Source organism: Oncorhynchus mykiss, chromosome 15, assembly GCF_013265735.2.
Source record: "Oncorhynchus mykiss isolate Arlee chromosome 15, USDA_OmykA_1.1, whole genome shotgun sequence".
Taxonomy (NCBI): domain Eukaryota; kingdom Metazoa; phylum Chordata; class Actinopteri; order Salmoniformes; family Salmonidae; genus Oncorhynchus; species Oncorhynchus mykiss.
In genome coordinates, this window is record NC_048579.1 from 29,502,368 (window position 1) to 29,523,883 (window position 21,516).

The window sequence follows — 21,516 nt, forward strand, 5'->3', positions numbered from 1 at the left end:
TACACAGCAGTGCTCGGGCAAAAAATAAATAAATGTGCAGCTCTTGGGGGTCCCGAGGACTGAGTTAGGGAAACGCTGATATAGGGAATAGGGTGCCATTTGGGACACGGCCCATCTAATGCGGTAATGAAAAGGGACGTCTTTATATACATCCCATCATGATGGTTGTTAATATTCTGAAAGCATTTCATATCATTTACATCAGTGAGGCTGAAATGTAATGGGCGTATTACAGAGCTGGAGGCATCAAAGCCTCTACTCATCTCAATAACATTAACAGGCTAGAGGGAGATAGTCAGAGAGAGAGAGAGAGAGAGACCGAGAGAGAGAGAGACCGAGAGAGAGAGAGAGACCGAGAGAGTGAGAGAGACCGAGAGAGAGAGACCGAGAGAGAGAGACCGAGAGAGTGAGAGAGAGAGCAAGACTCCAACCTGATCAATAAAAACCTACCCTCTCTTGTCTTGTAAACCCAGAGTTTGGGGCTGGGCGTCTAATTCGATACCATGCCGCAAAATCAATCACACACACACAGCGAGAGAAAGAGTGAGGTAGAAAGAGAGAGTGCGAGCACATCACGTTGTCCCCCCTCGCCTTGTCATGTTCAGTAATCCCTTCACTCACCTCTTCCACGCACACACACACACTGTGAAACACACACACACTGTGACACACACACACACAAACAGACACTGTGACACACACACACAGACACTGTGACACACACACACAGACACTGTGACACACACACACACACACTGTGACACACACTCATACACACTGTGACACACAGACACTGTAACACACAGACACTGTGACACACACACACACACACACACACACACACACACAGACACAGACACTGTGACACACACACAGACACTGTGACACACACACACACACACACACACTGTGACACACACACACACACACACACTGTGACACACACACACTGTGACACACACACCGCAGCGTGATATCACTGTCTTAGACAGTGTGAGGAGCACATTAGTTCTCCATGTCAGGGACTCAGGTGGCAGAGACATGACTGATTACGTCTTCACCCCTTTAGGCGTTACCAAACACACATCTAAGAACCCTAAGCAGACTGACACACACAGACACACACGCACACACAAGATGTGGCATACATAAGCAAGGTCATCCTGAATAAAGTCTACACACACGCACGTGAAGACAGACACACACACGCACACACACCCATGAAAAGCAGTGTTCATCAAGCCCATAGAATGAAATCCAATCAAATTGTATTTGTCACATGCACCGAATAGAGGTGCTTACTTACAAGCCCTTAACCAACAACGCAGTTCGAGACACAGAGTTATTTCCTAAATAAACTAAAGTTTAAAAAAACGTAATTAAAATCACAACCATCATGATCGGATGCATATTTAGCGTACAGCCCGTGTAACACAACATAGTGCACAGCTCAATTCATCCTCCTACCGTCTAACGAGAGCTCAATACGGTGTCAGTGGTCAGACAGCACACACAAAGTCTCTCCTCTGTAAGTAGAGTATACAGCGTGGAAACACACTGACAACAAAACTGCAGCATCCAAAAAAACTCACTGCTGGAGAACGGGGAGGCAGTTTATGGCTCTGCATCACTCGCTGTCATTACACCAGTCAGTCAGTCTCTCTCAACGTCTGCAAGACCTCCTAGCCTTCCATCACAACATACATCCTCCCTCTCCTCCCCTCTGTCCTTCTCCTCGTTCCTGAGAGCCCTCTGCAACACCGGCATGACATGCTGCTCACTCCCCCTCTGTCCTGGCTCCCTCCCTCACTCACCACTGGTCTCCTCATCCCGCTCTCCCGCTCTCCCTCTCTCTCTCCATCCATCCATCCATTCATTCATTCAGTGAGATAGACAGACAGATTCAGACAGTGGTAGACCGACCTGGTCTTCTGGCAGGCGGCGCAGAGCCAGGCTTTCTCCAGCTTGCTGTAGGTGCGGCAGGACTTGCAGACGTTGTACTGGCAGTCCAGACACGGGCGCTTGGGGTTGACCAGGAAGGTGAAGGGAGAGCAGCAGCGGATGCAGCAGCGCTCGTTGAAGCGGGGCTGCTTGGAGAGGACGGAGCATCTGCTGCCTTCCTCCGCCAGCTCCTGCTTCATCTCACTGCCCGACCGTGAGAGAGAGAGAGAGAGAGGGGGGGGAGTAAGCGAATAGTGAGAGGACGGTGGAGCGGAAATGATTGGAGACGCTGTGACAAATGATTTTTTTTTAAAGTGAGTCTCTCTCTCTCTCTCAAACAAACAGTCAATAATACAGTAAAAAAAATAAGTCTATATACAATGTGAGCAAGTGAGGTGAGATAAGGGAGGTAAAGGCCAAAAAAGGCCATGGTGGCGAAGTAAATACAATATAACAAGTAAAACACTGGAATGGTTGATTTGCAGTGGAAGAATGTGCAAAGTAGAGATAGAAATAATGGGGGGCAAAGGAGCTAAATAAATAAATAAATACAGTAGGGAAAGAGGTAGTTGTTTGGGCTAAATTATAGATGGGCTATGTACAGGTGCAGTAATCTGTGAGCTGCTCTGACAGCTGGTGCTTAAAGCTAGTGAGGGAGATAAGTGTTTCCAGTTTCAGAGATTTTTGTAGTTTGTTCCAGTCATTGGCAGCAGAGAACTGGAAGGAGAGGCGACCAAAGGAAGAATTGGTTTTGGGGGTGACCAGAGAGATATACCTGCTGGAGCGCGTGCTACAGGTGGGTGATGCTATGGTGACCAGCGAGCTGAGATAAGGGGGGACTTTACCTAGCAGGGTCTTGTTGATGACCTGGAGCCAGTGGGTTGGGCGACGAGTATGAAGCGAGGGCCAGCCAACGAGAGCGTACAGGTCGCAGTGGTGGGTAGTATATGGGGCTTTGGTGACAAAATGGATGGCACTGTGATAGACTGCATCCAATTTATTGAGTAGGATATAGGAGGCTATTTTGTAAATGACATCGCCTAAATCGAGGATTGGTATGGTAGGATGGTCAGTTTTACAAGGGTATGTTTGGCAGCATGAGTGAAGGATGCTTTGTTGCGAAGTAGGAAGCCAGTTCTAGATTTAACTTTGGATTGGAGATGTTTGATGTGAGACTGGAAGGAGAGTTTACAGTCTAACCAGACACCTTGGTATTTGTAGTCGTCCACATATTCTAAGTCAGAGCCGTCCAAAGTAGTGATGTTGGACAGGCGGGCAGGTGTAGGCAGCGATCGGTTGAAGAGCATGCATTTAGTTTTACTTGTATTTAAGAGCAATTGGAGGCCACAGAAAGAGAGTTGTATGGCATTGAAGCTCGCCTGGAGGATTGTTAACACAGTGTCCAAAGAAGGGCCAAAAGTATACAGAATGGTGTCGTCTGCGTAGAGGTGGACCAGAGACTCACCAGCAGCAAGAGCAACATCATTCATGTATACAGAGAAGAGGGTCGGTCCAAGAATTGAACCCTGTGGCACCCCCATAGAGACTGCCAGAGGACCGGACAACAGACCCTCCGATTTGACACACTGAACTCTATCAGAGAAGTAATTGGTGAACCAGGCGAGGCAATCATTTGAGAAACCAAGGCTGTCGAGTCTGCCGATGAGGATGTGGTGATTGACAGAGTCAAAAGCCTTGGCCAGGTCAATGAATATGGCTGCACTGTATTGTTTCTTATCGATGGCAGTTAAGATATCGTTTAGGACCTTGAGCGTGGCTGAGGTGCACCCACGACCAGCTCTGAAACCAGATTGCATAGCGGAGAAGGTATGGTGGGATTCGAAATGGTCAGTAATCTGTTTGTTGACTTGGCTTTCGAAGACCTTAGAAAGGCAGGGTAGGATAGATATAGGTCTGTAGCAGTTTGGGTCAAGAGTGCCCCCCCCCCTTTGAAGAGGGGGATGACCGCAGCTGCTTTCCAATCTTTGGGAATATCAGACGACACGAAAGAGAGGTTGAACAGGCTAGTAATAGGGGTGGCAACAATTTCGGCAGATAATTTTAGAAAGAAAGGGTCCAGATTGCCTAGCCCGGCTGATTTGTAGGGGTCCAGATTTTGCAGCTCTTTCAGAACATCAGCTGACTGGATTTGGGAAAAGGAGAAATGGGGAAGGCTTGGGCGAGTTGCTGTTGACCGGGGTAGGGGTAGCCAGGTGGAAAGCATGGCCAGCCGTAGAAAAATGCTTATAGAAATTCTCATTTATAGTGAATTTATCGGTGGTGACAGTGTTTCCTATCTTCAGTGCAATGGGCAGCTGGGAGGAGGTGTTCTTATTCTCCATGGACTTTACAGTGTCCCAGAACTTTTTTGAGTTTGTGTTGAAAGTAAATTTCTGCTTGAAAAAGCTAGCCTTGGCTTTTCTAACTGCCTGTGTATATTGGTTTCTAGCTTCCCTGAAAAGTTGCATATCACAGGGGCTGTTTCGATGCTAATGCAGAACGCCATAGGATGTTTTTGTGTTGGTTAAGGGCAGTCAGGTCTGGAGAGGACCATGGGCTATATCTGTTCCTGGTTCTAAATTTCTTGAGTAGGGCATGCTTATTTAAGATGGTGAGGAAGGCATTTAAAAAAAAAACAGACATCCTCTACTGACGGGATGAGATCAATATCCTTCCAGGATACCCCGGCCAGGTCGATTAGAAAGGCCTGCTCGCTGAAGTGTTTCAGGGAGCGTTTGACAGTGATGAGTGGAGGTCGTTTGACCGCTGACCCATTACGGATGCAGGCAATGAGGCAGTGATCGCTGAGATCTTGGTTGAAAACAGCAGAGGTGTATTTAGAGGGCAAGTTGGTTAGGATGATATCTATGAGGGTGTTTACAGCTTTGGGGTGGTAACTGGTAGGTTCATTGATAATTTGTGTGAGATTGAGGGCATCAAGCTTAGATTGTAGGATGGCTGGGGTGTTAAGCATGTTCCAGTTTAGGTCGCCTAGCAGCACGAGCTCTGAAGATAGATTGGCGGCAATCAGTTCACATATGATGTCCAGAGCACAGCTGGGGGCAGAGGGTGGTCTATAGCAGGTGGCAACGGTGAGAGACTTGTTTTTAGAAAGGTGGATTTTTAAAAGTAGAAGTTCAAATTGTTTGGGTACAGACCTGGATAGTAGGACAGAACTCTGCAGGCTACCTTTGCAGTAGATTGCAACACCGCCCCCTTTGGCCGTTCTATCTTGTCTGAAAATGTTGTAGTTAGGGATGAAAATTTCAGAATTTTTGGAGGTCTTCCTAAGCCAGGATTCAGACACGGCAAGAACATCCGGGTTGGCAGAGTGTGCTAAAGCAGTGAATAAAACACACTTTGGGAGGAGGCTTCTAATGTTAACATGCATGAAACCAAGGCTATTACGGTTACAGAAGTAATCAAAAGAGGGCACCTGGGGAATAGGAGTGGAGCTAGGCACTGCAGGGACTGGATTCACCTCTACATCACCAGAGGAACAGAGGAGGAGTAGGATAAGGGTACGGCTAAAAGCTATGAGAATTGGAATAGGAGTGGAGCTAGGCACTGCAGGGCCTGGATTCACCTCTACATCGCCAGAGGAACATAGGAGGAGTAGAATAAGGGTGCGACTAAAAGCAATAAGAATTGGTCGTCTAGAACGTCTGGAACAGAGAGTAAAAGGAGGTTTCTGGGGGCGATAAAATAGCTTCAAGGTATAATGTACAGACAAAGGTATGGTAGGATGCGAATACAGTGGAGTTAAACCTAGGTATTGAGTGATGATGAGAGAGATATTGTCTCTAGAAACATCACTGAAACCAGGTGATGTCATCGCATGTGTGTGTGGGGGAACTGAAAGGTTGGATAAGGTATAGTGAGCAGGGCTAGAGGCTCTACAGTGAAATAAGCCAATAAACAATAACCAGAAAAGCAATGGACAAGGCATATTGACATTAAGGAGAGGCATGCTTAGCCGAGTGATCATAAGGGTCCAGTGAGTAGTGAGGTTGGTTGGGGTCACGGCGATTCAGACAGCTAGCCGGGCCATCGGTAGCAAGCTAGCATAGGATGGAGGTCTGTTTTAGGCCACCTTGTGTGTTTCCATCGGTAGATTAGTGGGGTTCCGTGTGGAAGAGGGGATTTTGGCAAAATAGATATAGTTATAGTGACCCAAGAAAAATTGTCCGATAGACCTATTCAGATAGCAGCCGATAAGACAGCTAATGATTAGCGGGCCGCAGATGGGCTTTCAGGTAACGTTGTGACGGAGGGGCTAGTTGGATAACTCCCTCGGGCAGATAACGTTGGTAGTCCAGTCGTGAAGGCTTGGTGGGGAAAAATAGGTCCGGTATGTTCTGGTCTGAGTCGCGTTGTACAAAACTGCCGATAGGTTTGAGCTAAAGGATAGCTGATGACCACAAACCGTTATTAGCTGAATACTAACGTTAGCCAGTAAACTGGCTAGCTTCTGGCTAGCTTCTATTTTGGATTTCAGATTTGAGGTAAATAATACTTGTTTTTTTTAATTGGTGAGGTGGGTTGCAGGAGAGTGTTTTGAAGTTGAGTTTTTGGAAAAGAAAAAATATAAAAGATATGCGAAGAAAGGTGTAAATATATATATATATATACAGTGGGGCAAAAAAGTATTTAGTCAGCCACCAATTGTGCAAGTTCTCCCACTTTAAAAGATGAGAGAGGCCTGTAATTTTCATCATAGGTACACTTCAACTATGACAGACAAAATGAGAAAAAAATCGTGGAAAATAAGTATTTGGTCACCTACAAACAAGCAAGATTTCTGGCTCTCACAGACCTGTAACTTCTTCTTTAAGAGGCTACTCTGTCCTCCACTCATTACCTGTATTAATGGCACCTGTTTGAACTTGTTATCAGTATAAAAGACACTTGTCCACAACCTCAAACAGTCACACTCCAAACTCCACTATGGCCAAGACCAAAGAGCTGTCAAAGGACACCAGAAACAAAATTGTAGACCTGCACCAGGCTGGGAAGACTGAATCTGCAATAGGTAAGCAGCTTGGTTTGAAGAAATCAACTGTGGGAGCAATTATTAGGAAATGGAAGACATACAAGACCACTGATAATCTCCCTCGATCTGGGGCTCCACGCAAGATCTCACCCCATGGGGTCAAAATGATCACAAGAACGGTGAGCAAAAATCCCAGAACCACACCTATGATGAAACCACACCCAGACCTAGTGAATGACCTGCAGAGAGCTGGGACCAAAGTAACAAAACCTACCATCAGTAACACACTACGCCGCCAGGGACTCAAATCCTGCAGTGCCAGACGTGTCCCCCTGCTTAAGCCAGTACATGTCCAGGCCCGTCTGAAGTTTGCTAGAGAGCATTTGGATGATCCAGAAGAAGATTGGGAGAATGTCATATGGTCAGATGAAACCAAACTATAACTTTTTGGTAAAAACTCAACTTGTCATGTTTGGAGGACAAAGAATGCTGAGTTGCATCCAAAGAACACCATAGCTACTGTGAAGCATGGGGGTGGAAACATCATGCTTTGAGGCTGTTTTTCTGCAAAGGGACCAGGACGACTGATCCGTGTAAAGGAAAGAATGAATGGGGCCATGTATCGTGAGATTTTGAGTGAAAACCTCCTTCCATCAGCAAGGGCATTGAAGATGAAACGTGGCTGGGTCTTTCAGCATGACAATGATCCCAAACAGGAGTGGCTTCGTAAGAAGCATTTCAAGGTCCTGGAGTGGCCTAGCCAGTCTCCAGATCTCAACCCCATAGAAAATCTTTGGAGGGAGTTGAAAGTCGGTGTTGCCCAGCAACAGCCCCAAAACATCACTGCTCTAGAGGAGATCTGCATGGAGGAATGGGCCAAAATACCAGCAACAGTGTGTGAAAACCTTGTGAAGACTTACAGAAAACGTTTGACCTCTGTCATTGCCAACAAAGGTATATAACAAAGTATTGAGATAAACTTTTGTTATTGACCAAATACTTATTTTCCACCATAATTTGCAAATAAATTCATTAAAAATCCTACAATGTGATTTTCTGGATTTTCATAGTTGAAGTGTACCTATGATGAAAATTACAGGCCTCTCTCATCTTTTTAAGTGGGAGAACTTGCACAATTGGTGGCTGACTAAATACTTTTTTGCCCCACTGTATATACGGGACACGACAAGACGAGTACAAAGGACGTCTGACTGCTATGCCATCTTGGGAATCAACCTTTAGTCTCTAAACTTGCGCGCAATGCAATACTATGCCAGCATTACTGGATGTGTTCTAATGTAGTAACAAAACAAATAATAATGATGTTGCTTGCTGTGATTGAACACACACAAGAAACAAAGCGGAAGAAAAAGGACTGAAAAAGAAAGGAGCTACAGACACACCACTTTGGGAAGGGCCGGGATCATTTGGGCTGCCAATCCCAGTTTTAGCCAATAGAAACAAACCAGCTGTCCAGAGTTTGGCTATTTGATCAATTCATTCCTTGAACCAAACCATCAAAAGGATTTCCCTTCTCTTACCGCATCAGGCTGTTCATCGCTGAACAGTGTGCCTCGTCCCAAATGGCGCCCTATCACAAGTCTACCTCCTTTGAACAAAGAAATATGGGCTCCGTTTTGGGAATAGACTGCCATTTGGGACACAGACTGTATCTCTCCCTACACATACGCTACACACACTATGTCCAGAAAATTATATTGTTATTATTCCAGGTATAATGACTTATTTACATGTACCTTTCTGTATGCAGTATATGTTGTATCGCTTACTGTACACATGTCGCTTCCTGTGCATCCACGGTGGTTGTATTAGCCAGTCCTATGGGGCTTGTATGAAGGTGAGAGAGAGGGTGAGTTTAACTCACGGTGGGAGAGTAAATTATTTACACTCCTCTCCTCCAGGATTTACTGTGCTCAGAGTAACTCTTATACAGCTTCCATTGATCCTACACCCGCACCCACACACCCACACACCTCCCCCGTCCTCTTATATCCATCCAGTTAGTTGGATCTATCCACAGAGATTTATAATTGAATTCATTGGATTATTTCTCCACAACGAAAAGCCACATACTGCAACATGATCTTCTAAACCTGGGAAGTGTAGAGCACATATTAGTACTGCTGGGATAATGAAGGCAGCCTGCAGTGGAAGGGCGGTTCCAGACGTGTGTGTGTGTGTGTGTGTCTGTGAGAGAGAGAGACTAATCTGCAATATCCCAACTTTAGTAATACTCATCCTCCAGCTCATCCTCATCCTGGAGGAATCGCTGATTGTGTTCCATACGCATCATTAGCCATGGTATATTAATACGATGAACCAACATTCATATGCACAGTTCATAACCCACACACTGTTGCACATGCGCGCGCGCGCGCGCACACACACACACACACACACACACACACACACACACACACACACACACACACACACACACACAGTCAAAAGACACTTAGCTACCGTATCCAACAATGCAAAGGAGGTCATGTGCAGAAGGGCGGGGATTGGCTAATTTTAGACAAAAAAAAGAAAAGAGGATATGCTGTATCTATTGGCAATGAATATGAAAAGCGATCAAAACATTTGTGTAAAACATTAAATAAAACAAGTGCATAACATTCTAAACAACAGGCTTTCGCATTGAGGAGTTAGAATGTTATTCATATGTATCCCTTACGTGTATATGAAACCCAGATGATGATTTTGATTGACCAAAACCCATTTTAGTGAGGCTCCCTAGCGCTAAATGACTAACCTAACGATGAGGGGCCAGCTGGATGATAACTCTGGGGCGGCAGGTAGCCTAGTGGTTAGAGCGCTGGGCCAGTAAACAAAAGGTTGCTGGAGTGAATCCCCGAACTGACAAGGTAAAAAAATCTGTTGTCCTGCCCCTGAACAAGGCAGTTAACCCACTGTTCCCCGGTAGGCCGTCATTGTAAATAACAATTTGTTTTTAACTGACTTGTCTAGTTAACTAAAAGGTCAAATTTAAAACAGAAAAAATAAAATGATAGCTCGGTATCAAGCCATGCAGGCCATTAGGCTAAAAGAGCAACGTAACGTAGACATATACCCAAGGACAGAGAGCCATTTCGACACACCTGGTGTCCCATCAGATGAACCCCCTTCCCTGTTAACTAGTGGTAATAGAAGCACACACTGTCCCCCCCCCCCCCCCCCCCTCTCATCACCATTCAATACCGGATAGGACACTGACAACCACGAGAGTAGGGGATTGTATTCATACCACTGGTGCAGCTGGACAGGACACACACGGAAGCATACACTGTGTGTGTGTGTGTGTGTGTGTGAGAGAGAGAGAGAGAGAGAAGTAGGCTGCTGACGGCTAGCCCTGCTGAGCCTGTGTATAATTCGGGAGAGCAGCGGCCTCTGGGCCCGTATTCATACTCTGTGTAACCCATCCCAGGGCTAACAGTGAGCGTCTGGGAACCATCAATCCAGGTGGGATAACAGCAGGGAGATATTTCATCATGGAGCACAGCCTGGGGATTTACAACCTCTCTCTCTCCCAAAGGCTTTATTCTACAGAGGTATGGACTAGGCACCTTAAATAGACCAAAGACAGAGATACAAGTGCACACATAGAACTCCTATACATTCTATATGTAATTCTATGTTCACACATGGCTATCACACACACACACACACACACACACACTTGGCTACCCTCCTACACCTACGTCTTTCCTCAGCATCAGAGATGTCTGGCTGGTGGGCTCTCCACTACAGAGAGATGAAAGGCCTGGGCCTGTGTCCCAAATGGCACTCTTTTGCCTTTACAGTGCACCGCTTTTGATCCGGGCCTGTATTAGGGCTGTGGTCAAAAGTAGTACACTGTGAAGGGAAAAGAGTGCCATTTGGGACGCAAGCCCTGATCAAAGCCTTCCTGTGATGTGGAAGAGAACTTTTTGACCATGCTGCTCTCCCTACACAAACCCCAGGTTAACTTTATTATAAGGCCATTCTGGCCTTCATTCAGACCAGCAAAGAAGGAGAGTGCGTGTGTGTGTGTGTGTGTGTGTGTGTGATCCTAAGTGTGTGTGTTTTTGTGTACGTGTGTGTGTGTGTGTCAGTAGTGGAAACAGTACCCAATTTACATACTTGAGTAAAAGTAAAGATAACTTAAAAGAAGATGACTCAAGTAAAAGTCACCCAGTAAAATACTACTTGAGTAAAAGTCTGAAAGTATTTGGTTTTAAATGTACTTAAGTATCAAACGTAAACATATAAATCATTTAAAATGTCTTATATTGAACAAACCAGACAACACGATTTTCACATTTGTGTTTAGTGAGTCTGCTAGATCAAAGGCAGTAAGGATGACCAGGGATGTTCTCTTTATAAGTGCGTGAATTAGACAATTTTACTGTCCTGCTAAGCATTCAAAGTGTAACGAGTACTTTTGGGTGTCAGGGAAAATGTATGTAAAAAGTATGTAAAAAGTACATGCTTTTTTTTCGGGAAAAAAGTAAAAGTTGTCAAAAATATAAATAGTAAAGTACAGATACCCCAAAAAATGACTTATTAAGTAGTACTAAAATGTATTTTTACTTAAGTACTTTGCACCACTTGTCACGTTTGTTGACGGAAGAATCAGACCAAGGCGCAGCGTGTGTAGAGTTCCACATATTTTAATTCATTGAAACTCACCAAACAAAACAATCAAGCACAAATGACACGTGAAGCCAATGGCGTGCACACAGGCAACTAACCAAAAAACAAGATCCCACAAACTAAAGGTGGAAAAAAGGCTGCCTAAGTATGATCTCCAATCAGAGACAACGACAGACAGCTGCCTCTGATTGGGAACCATACCCGGCCAACAAAGAAATAGAAAAACTAGAATGCCCACCCAAATCACACCCTGAACTAAACAAATAGAGAGAAAGGCTCTCTAAGGTCAGGGCGTGACACCACTGGTGTGTGTGTGCATATAACTGTGTGTGTGTGTGTGTGTGTGTGTGTGTGTGTATAACTTTGTGTGCCTGTATGTGTGCGTGTGCCTATGTGTGTGTGTGTGTGTGCATATAACTGTGTGCCAATGTGTGTGTGTGTATATAAGGCTTTATGAATAAATCATAGTGGGGGTAAATGAGCCTTAACAAGCCCCTGAGTGACGCTTAAGTTCGGCCAACTTTTTTCATTAGCTTGTCTTTACTATTTAGTCAATAATTAATTTCCCTCTCATTCTCTATGTATGGAACATATTACTACTGCCCTTTAGAAGACTGGTGAGAATTGGGATGCATCGCAAATGGCACACTATTTGCTCTATAGCTTTTGACCAGGGCCCACAGCTCTATTTAAGGAACAGTGTGCCATTTGGGACACACCCTGGCCTTCATGCAGCAGCAGTGTTAGGGCCAGATTTACGAAGCATTTACCAGGTGCAAAGTATAACTGCACCTAATGTGCCAAGTACTTACGGCAGGGTAGAGTATATGGCAGTAGAAAGGAGCACCAAAGTGGTGGGAACCAGAGTTTTCCATGACCACGTGGTTCAGGGAAAAACTCCAGGTCCATATACTTTTGTTACGGAGACAGAGAGAGCAGAGAGAGCCCATGGACTACGCCTTCTAGCTTACCGACATCTCTTTTCCATACTTCTGAGCAGAAAAATGACTTCAAGAAGACATAGAAGCAGAAACAGCAGACAAGGGCATTTCTCTCTCAAACCTCTGACTTCAAGGAGACGTGAGGAAGAAATGTTGTGCACGTGCGATTGACAGTAAAGCAATGTGCTGCTGCCTGCATTCGTTTGATTTCTGTTTTTGGAGAACTGTGGCAGAGGAGCAGACCTGGTGCTTAGCATTCGCTTGCGTGGGTGTGTGGATGACTGCTGCTGCAGCTGAGAGAGGGAGAGAAAGAGAACGAACAAACATAGCACAGACTCCAGACATTAACCACCTGGGTTGGCCTTCTCTCTGCCAATGCAACAAGCAGCTGCAAATAGGCTGTCATTAAATTAAGTTTGTGGTTAATTGCGGTAAAAAAGTAATTCTGCTCATAGATTATGCATGTATGAACAACATATTGACAGATCCAGCCCAAAGTGGGAGGTTGAAAAAAAAGACTTAGTGGCCAAAGTACCAGAGCATATCTTTAAATCAGTATTCTACTGTATAGCAAATACTGTACTGTCATCGTCTCCATTATCAATCAATACCTTTTCAATCTATCACACTTCCTGCTACTTCCCGCTCTTTGAAACTGGTCCAGGGCCAGTTGTTTAAATTGGCTGATAATGAGTGGGGTAAGAATAATCGATCCCAAATCAGTTGCCATGAGCAGAAAGAAATGTTGTTTTTAAAGGGCCTTTCTTCGACATTATGTGTGCAACTTTTATGTTTTCATGATTAGACTTGGATGTGCTTTGGCCAGAAGATATTTCCTATTTGTCCATCACTTCCATGTCAGAGCAGAGGCACATGACAGCCATAAATCGTGCAGTGGGGGTTATCGGCACTCGCCTAACATGGCTGTCTCCAGGCGGTTGATTGAGATGGTCTGGCTGAGGAGGGCGCTTGCTGGACTCCTCTCCTGGAACTATATCTCATCTTAGCTAGCAGGGCTAAAATGGTTAGCATGCTACACTAATGTGTTACGCTAAAGTAAATATATCAACTCTATCCATCATCAGCAGGTTTACACTGAGGTGACACACTCTCATGAGGTCGTTACCTCCAACTAGGGGGATTTACTTCAAACGCTGAAGTGTCTTAGTCATTTACAGTAGTCGTCTGTCAAAGCTGCGGGACTCTTGGCTGACTCGTTTTCCACTGGAGCTAGCGAGCTAAGGTAAACCACTCCAGGTTACATAGAGTACATCTCTTTGTAGCCCCCACACAGCACAAAGCCTAGATAAGGTCTTCTTCTCTCTCTCTACTTATTCGTTACAGTAGTCGTCTGCCAAAGACTCCTGGCTGACTCTTTAAACTAGCTTTCGCTTTAGAGCTATCAAGCTAAGCTAACCCAAGTTACAGTACAGTGCATCTTTCTGTAGCACAGCACAAAGACTAGAGAAGGGCTTCTTCTCTCTCTACTGGAACTAACTCACCCCATGTTACAGCTCTCTTTAGCCTCCTCCCAGCACACAGCCAAGATACGCCTCCATCCACTTGTATTGAAATCTCAGGTTGCTTTGAAGGCCAAAATAATGACAACTGTCACCAGATTTACAGACTAAGTCATTTGCTAAGCGTCACACATGCCTAGCGTCAGCCATTTCATTTCTATGGTTTGTTTGTACAATTCATGTTATAGCCGGTGCCAGAAGACACTGATTGCAACCATCCTCTTGGTTATTCGCCAGCCACTTTGCTAAGTTTGTTTCTGTTGTTTTATTGCACTTCTCAGGTGAATTCTCCAGGTGAATCTGGCAGCTGGTGGACCCACTCTCCCTCCTCTCTTCATCCCTCGCCCTCTCTAGTTGAGTGTGGCAGCTGGTGGCAGGTGGAGTTGGTGCTGGACTGACTGACCTCGAAATGAACCGTGAAGTGTTTGAAGACCCAGTCTCCCCAACTCCTTCTCCTTCCCACCTCCTCCCCACTAAGATCTCTCTATGGGCAGACGACTAGCGCTGTACTCAGCAACCATCCAGCAGCAGGAGTCTACTGCTGCATAGCACAGAGAAATTGGCTGATTTTAAAGATTGAAGAAGAAGGAAAAAAACTCTAAGGATATTCTTAGGAAGGATAGAGAGAGAGGGCAGAGAAAATCCCCCTCTCCCCTATTTTGTGATCCACAGAGAGCCGATAGTTCTACTACTCACCATCAGCCCCACTACCGTACGGCTACGCTGCTAACTCTTAGCATGGCGCCCGGTATTCGAGCCCATCGAACTAAGTGACATAACAGTAAATAAGGGCCAGCGATCTCTATTGGGAGATAAAGCACAGTTCCCCTCCCTCTTTTACTGCGAATGGCACCCTACTCAAATGGCACCCTATTCCCTATATAGTGCACTACTTTTTGGCTCCGGTCAAATGTAGCGCACTATATAGGAAATAGGGTGCCATTTGCGACGCAGCATGTGTGTCTCTGGCCCGTGACTGATGAAACCCGTCCCAGAGGGAAGGGAATGAGGCACAGCACATGCCATTACCCCGTTACGCACAGACAAACACTGGTTGAGGGATGGAGAGAATCGGAGACGAGTGGAGTGAGAGAATGGGGAAATGGAGAAGTGTGTGAGGTTAGACTAGAACACCTGCAGTCCTCTTAGGCTCCCCTGGATGCACAATGCAAGCGCACACACACTACGAACACAAGTCTCACCACAGATCCCCAGAGCTTCTATTTAAAATATGATCAGAGATACTCTCAATAAAGTCACACTAAGTGATTTTCCCCATTGAGATGCCATGCAGCATAATTACACGTAGCAGTAACCTTGTCAAAGTATGCAGCAGGGAGTTTTATTATTGATATGATGATGCATTTTTGATGAGGAGTTTATCCATAACATCATCATTTACAGAAATTATTAAAGTTTAGGGATAAACAACCAACGCACAGCTCCCAAGATGAGCTATGCCACGGGTTTTAGGTAACATAAAAGATAGAGGGAGAGAGCGTGTGTGTATGTATGTTTGTTTTCTTCAGTGTATGTGTGCATGACAACCTATGTACCACAGTGATAGATGAAGTGTCATCTCTCCTTGGATATGCTTCTCTAAGATCCTACTGTCTCCCGACCACACACACACACACACACACACACACACACACACACGCGCACGCACGCACGCACGCACACGCACACTTGCGTCCAGGGTTGGGGAGTAACGGATTACATGCAAGGGATTACAAAAAACAGTAACTGTTTTTTTTTACGTTACCAGCAAAAATATATATTGTAATCAGATTACATATACTTTTGAAAAACTAGATGATTACTTCGAGGATTACTTTTAAATTCAGAAAGGATGTTTGCGGGAAAAAAAATATTTGACACTTCTCTGTTTTCTCAATGACATGACATTCAATGACAAGCATTGAAAAAAACTGCAAGTTTATGTTTGTTCCACCTGAGCGAGACTGACCACAAGTCAGAGACCACTATAACACCACTATAACACACAATGTGTTTGATGGATCAAGCTGTGTCTTCCAATGTAATTTGAATAAACGCTTGGAGGTGAGAATGACAGCAGTGGTGTCGTCTACGGCGATACAGATATCACTTATTATTGATATCTACATAACGCATTGATGTGAATCACACTGCTGATCTCTCATTTAGCTATTTGTGCCTTACGGATTGTGGTTGTTGTGGATGGCTGTTCACAAATCTAAATATGTATTTGAACTCAATAATGGTTGAATTCAAGAAGAAGTAATTATTTGAACTCAATAATGGTTGAATTCAAGAAGTTTAAGCTGCCTATCAATCATTGTTTTTGAAACAGGTGGACAGCCAGTGAAAAATGTGCTCTTACAACAGCTGCATAATGCAGATCCCAGCCTATGGAAAAAAAAGTGGGGCTTTTATTGCTCAATCTAATTCATGCTGATAAAAAAAAATCCATAGGCCTAATGGACACATGCTCAAACTCACACTCTTTTCATAGACTTAAAGGGGCAATCTGTAGTTCACACATCCATTTTTGGACTTACAATTTATAAATTATATATATATCCATTGATTGTTGAAGAATATAACTTATAAATGCCTCATGAGCTTAGTTCAACTATCACACTCCATGAGAATCCAAATATAAGCTTGTTTTTCTCCAATGTTTGCAAACATTGTAAACATAAACAAACACTGTATAGCCTCAGAACAGCGGGTTAAAACAATACTGTTGATATCATGTATGGTCAGTCCTTGCATCCATAGCACTGTCTATTAATCTGAGAGTGGTTACATTTCTCCAGGCCCATCCCTCAGCTTTTTACCAAAACAGAGGCGGGGCAGGTGTTTTGTCATCTGTGGATTTGCCCTTGAAACAGCTGCATATTATCAAGATATGAAACTGTCACCAACAAAAAGATAAATCATAGGCCTATAGCAAATGCAGCATTTGGCATTCATTTTTCACATGTAAATAGCACTTTTCAGTCGTGCTCAAAGCATGCCATTCCATGAGCGCAGCATTTATTTGTCAACTCTAATCAATGAGCCCAATCAGTCCTCCATCACAACAAAATCATAAACAACAGAGTAATAAGTCCTTAGTTTTGGGGTTATGCTCAGGTAAAACAATTAGGCTAATCTATACTTCCATATTTCCAAGTCCTATTCTTGAAGATCCAGGGGTATAACATTTATTGGAATGACTGGAATTCTGATAGAATTTAAAATTATTATTGTATGTAGTAGAAAGTGATGGGTTAGAAGAAGTCTACATAACCAACCCATAAAGTAAAATGTAACATCCATATATGGCCAGCTATGTAAACTTTAACATTGATTTATCCTGCCATAGATGTCGTTCAATTGGGAACATACATTGTTGTCTTCTTCTAATGCCTCTTAAGGGGAAAGTCATCTAAAAGTAACTGAATGTAATCAAATTACGTTAATGAGTTTGTGTAATCCAAAAGTTACGTTACCGATTACAATTTTGGACAGTAACTAACAGATTACATTTAGAAAGTAACCTACCCAACCCTGGTTGCGTCACACATACCTCATACATAATATAACTAATCCCCAATGAAACCCTTTTACCTATACAGTGCACTACTTTTGACCAAGGCCCATGGTATGCCTGGGTGTGGTGTTATTATGATCGAGTGACCCATTAAAACACACGCCCTGAACCCCCCCCCCCCCCCCCACACACACACACACACACACACAAATCCATCCCTGAAGAGAGGTTGAAATATTGTTACTTGAATCTTATCATTAGCTATTTACATAGTTCCACTTTTTTCCATAGAGTCAGATCATTGTCAAACCAGATGACAGTAGAGAGAGGACAGGTTGTGTCTACTGTTTACTGTATTGATTTGCCACCTGGACTGTATTATCATAAATCCAATATGCATGTCTGTCAGCTGTGAGAAAGTGCATTAGCCCAGTCATTCTGGGTTCCTCCCAAATGGCACCCTATTCCCCATTTAGTGCATCCACTTTTGAACAGATCTGGTTAAAAGTAGTGCGCTGTATAGGGAATAGGGTGCCGTTTGGGACGCAAGCCTCCGCGTGCATATTTATGCCACCCACTCAACCCACCAGCCAGACAGCCAGCCAGCTCACCAGCCAGCATGGGTCATACCAGTGGGTGTTTAGCATTCCACTAATGTTCAAATCAAACCATATCGCTTGGCTGTTACGAATGGCCCGCGCGTCTTGGCCTCTCAAATCGATAACTCATCATCTTCAAAATTCAATAGCATATATATCACTCCTCAGTCCTAGTTCCAAATTGCTTCCTGTGGGCGATAGAAGTCCTTCTCCCCTCTTCCTCCAGGTGCTCAGAAATCAAAGGCCTGTCCATCAGTCACTTCGGCACAAATGACTGTCTTAAAAGAGCTGTGCTGCTCACCAAGGCCTACTCTGAGAACTGGCAGAGCACTACATGAGGCCTAATTGATCATTTTAGGAGGGTTTGGAGGGGTGAAGGGGGGAGAGTCTACTGCCCAGAGCCCCCTGTGGCATGTTAGCAACTGTCAGATCTGTCAGCCATAAGGGTCACCAGCAGAGCCCAAAGTAGGGCTTTATGAGGGGTGCAAACTGACGCACTGGCACACACACACACACACACACACACAAAATCTATCACTGTTCTAGAGAACATGACTGTCAAGCAGCTACAGTATGTTCGCCAGGCCATACTCCATTATTTCAGCAAGTCTATAACAATTATATCGGAGTCAGACAGTTGTCTTCCTCTCGGTCTCTCCCTCTTGACGTCATGTTCCCACACACACTAGGTGGTTATAGATGACGGTTAAAGGCCCACTGACTATGTGGAGCACGGCAACTCAGAGTAGTCTAGTTCCACACAGCTCTAGGTGGTTATAGATGACAGTTAGAAACACAGTGTAAAGGCCCACTGACTATGTGGAGCACGGCAACCCAGAGTAGTCTAGTTCCACACAGCTCTAGGTGGTTAGTACAGTGGATAACAGTACAGTCAGTGTGCCTCTATGTCAGGGTTCTCAAACTGGCGGCCCGTGGACCAAATTTGGCCTGTGGGTGATGTTATGTTTTCTGAGCAGACAAACAATGTGTTTTTTTTTTTTAATAAATATTTAAAAATGTGGACATAAATTATGTAAAAACACCAGCAAACTAGCTCCGAGTGATTTGAATTTTGCAAATCTGTTCCAAAGTATTCCCACACATAATAGAGAGATACTGTACTTGATCGTATATGAAATGATGATGTTTTAGTCACATATTATATCTGTTCGGGCTTTTTGCGGTCAATTTGCAGCCTACAAATTATTTGTAATTATGTTCCAGGCCCCGATCATCCGCCTCAAAAAATATATTGGCCGGCGGCTAAATCTAGTTGATTATCTCTGCTCTATGTCATCTCAACTGTGTTTGAAGTGGAGTGACCCAGAGTAGTCTAGTTTCTATGTGTAGTAAGTAGATAGTAGATGAGTCAGACAGTCAGTGTGTCTGTCTGTCTCTCTATGTAATGCTCTGTAATGTGTACTGTAATTGGGATCAGGACACCCTGGCCAGGAAGTGAATCCAGTTCCCATTAAAGTCACAGTGCCACTGCCACAGCCAATCTCTGGCTCACTAATTGAATTGGCATCTCCCAAAAATAACTCCCATTCTCGTCCCTCGTCCGCCTAGTACAGTCCCTAATTATTTTCTCCCTCTCTCTCCATCATATATTTTCCTGAGTACAGCACTTCTTCACAGGGGAATAATGGTGAGCAATGTAGCTCGTCACTCTGTGTCTTTGTTGCCTCCGAAATAGCCATTGTGTCCCTAGCGGCTCCCTGAGATCCCTGCATGTAGGCCTACTACTGTAACTCGCTGGATGTGTACCAAATGGCACTCTATTCCCTACATAGTGCACTACTTTTGACCAGAGCCCTATGAGCCCTGGTCAAAAGTAGTGTACTATATAGGGAACAGAATGCCATTTGGGACACGGAACTGTTCTTCTTAAAGATGCAACAACCACCAATTATTTATATTCACATCACTGCGGAAACAGAAGGTACAGCCTATATACCCACAATTACAGTAAATATCCAAAATGCTTGCTTTGAAATAAGGGACTAAAGCACCGTCATTGATCTCTCTGAGGGCCTTGGTTGAAGTTTTGTGGGGAGCGGGATATTCTGAGTCACAAGGTTATGCTGTAACTGTTCTAGTATGCGCTCTAGATGAATCATCTGGTGGGGTCAGACTAGCTGAGCCAGCATATTTACTGTGCGTCCCCTCCGCCCCGACAACAGATTGAGTCACTCCATAAACTGCAAACAATGCATTTCTCCAGGAGTGGGTCCCGGGCCATACAGGAGTACATAGGGTAATAGCTGTGAATGTCTCCATCTCTCCAGCCCTCCCCTCTCTCACCCCCCCCACCCCCCCTCTCACTTGACTTCTCTCACTGGGTGACACTTGGGCTGAAAAGTTGGCACATTTGGTTTGCTTTCCTCTCCATGTGTAAAGTGATTATAGTCAGGAAAGTGGGAAAAATCACAGGCTTCCACTCGAGAGTGAATGGCGCTGTGGATAGCATCTGTTTTACAGGCTACTGAAAAATTCCAAAAGGGCAACATCCACACTGAGCTAACGGCTAGAGCTGCCGCTTTCAAATAGCGGGACGCTAATCCGGACGCTTAGAAGAAATCCCGCTATGCCCTCCGACGAACCATCAAACAGGCAAAGCGTCAATACAGGATTAAGATCGAATCCTACTACACCGGCTCTGACGCTCGTCAGGGCTTGTAAACTATGAGGTATTACAAAGGGAAACCCAGTCGCGATGCAAGCCTACCAGACGAGCTAAATGCCTTCTATGCTCGCTTCGAGGCAAGCAACACGGAACCATGCATGAGAGCACCAGCTGTTCCGGACGACTGTGTGATCACGCGCTCCGTAGCCATTGTGTGTAAAAACTTTAGACAGGTTAACATTCACAAGGCCCATGGGTCAGATGGATTACCAGGATGCTAGTCAGAGTATGCGCTGACCAGCTTCCAAATGTCTTCACTGATATTTTCAAACTCTCCCTGATGGCCTGATCCAGTCTGTAATGCCTACATGTTTCAAGCAGACCATCATAGTCCCTGAGCCCAAGAATGCCAAGGTAACCTGTCTAAATGACAACAACCTCTCCCTCAACTTCAGCAAGACAAAGGAACTGATCGTGGACTACAGGAAACAGAGGGCAGAGCACTTCCCCATTCACATCGACTGGGCTGTAGTGGAGCTGGTCGAGAGCTTCAAGATCCTCTGTGTTCATCACTAAGGATCTATCATGGTCCACACACACCAACACAGTCATGAAGATGGCACCACAACGCCTCTTCCCCCACAGGAGTCTGAAAAGATTTAGCATGGGCCCTCAGATCCTCAGTTTCTACAGTTGCACCATTGACACTATCTT

The 21,516-nt window shown here is 44.7% G+C and overlaps 1 protein-coding gene across 4 annotated transcripts in view; it reads right to left on the bottom strand.

Moving 5' to 3' along the window:
- Positions 1–21,516, bottom strand: part of myrip (myosin VIIA and Rab interacting protein) — a 177,645-nt gene that overhangs the window by 75,333 nt on the left and 80,796 nt on the right. For all 4 annotated transcript variants that reach the window (XM_036944257.1, XM_036944256.1, XM_036944254.1 and 1 more), the window contains exon 3: positions 1,924–2,145. In XM_036944257.1, the coding sequence (XP_036800152.1) occupies positions 1,924–2,145 (222 nt within the window). The remainder of the gene's footprint in view (positions 1–1,923; positions 2,146–21,516) is intronic.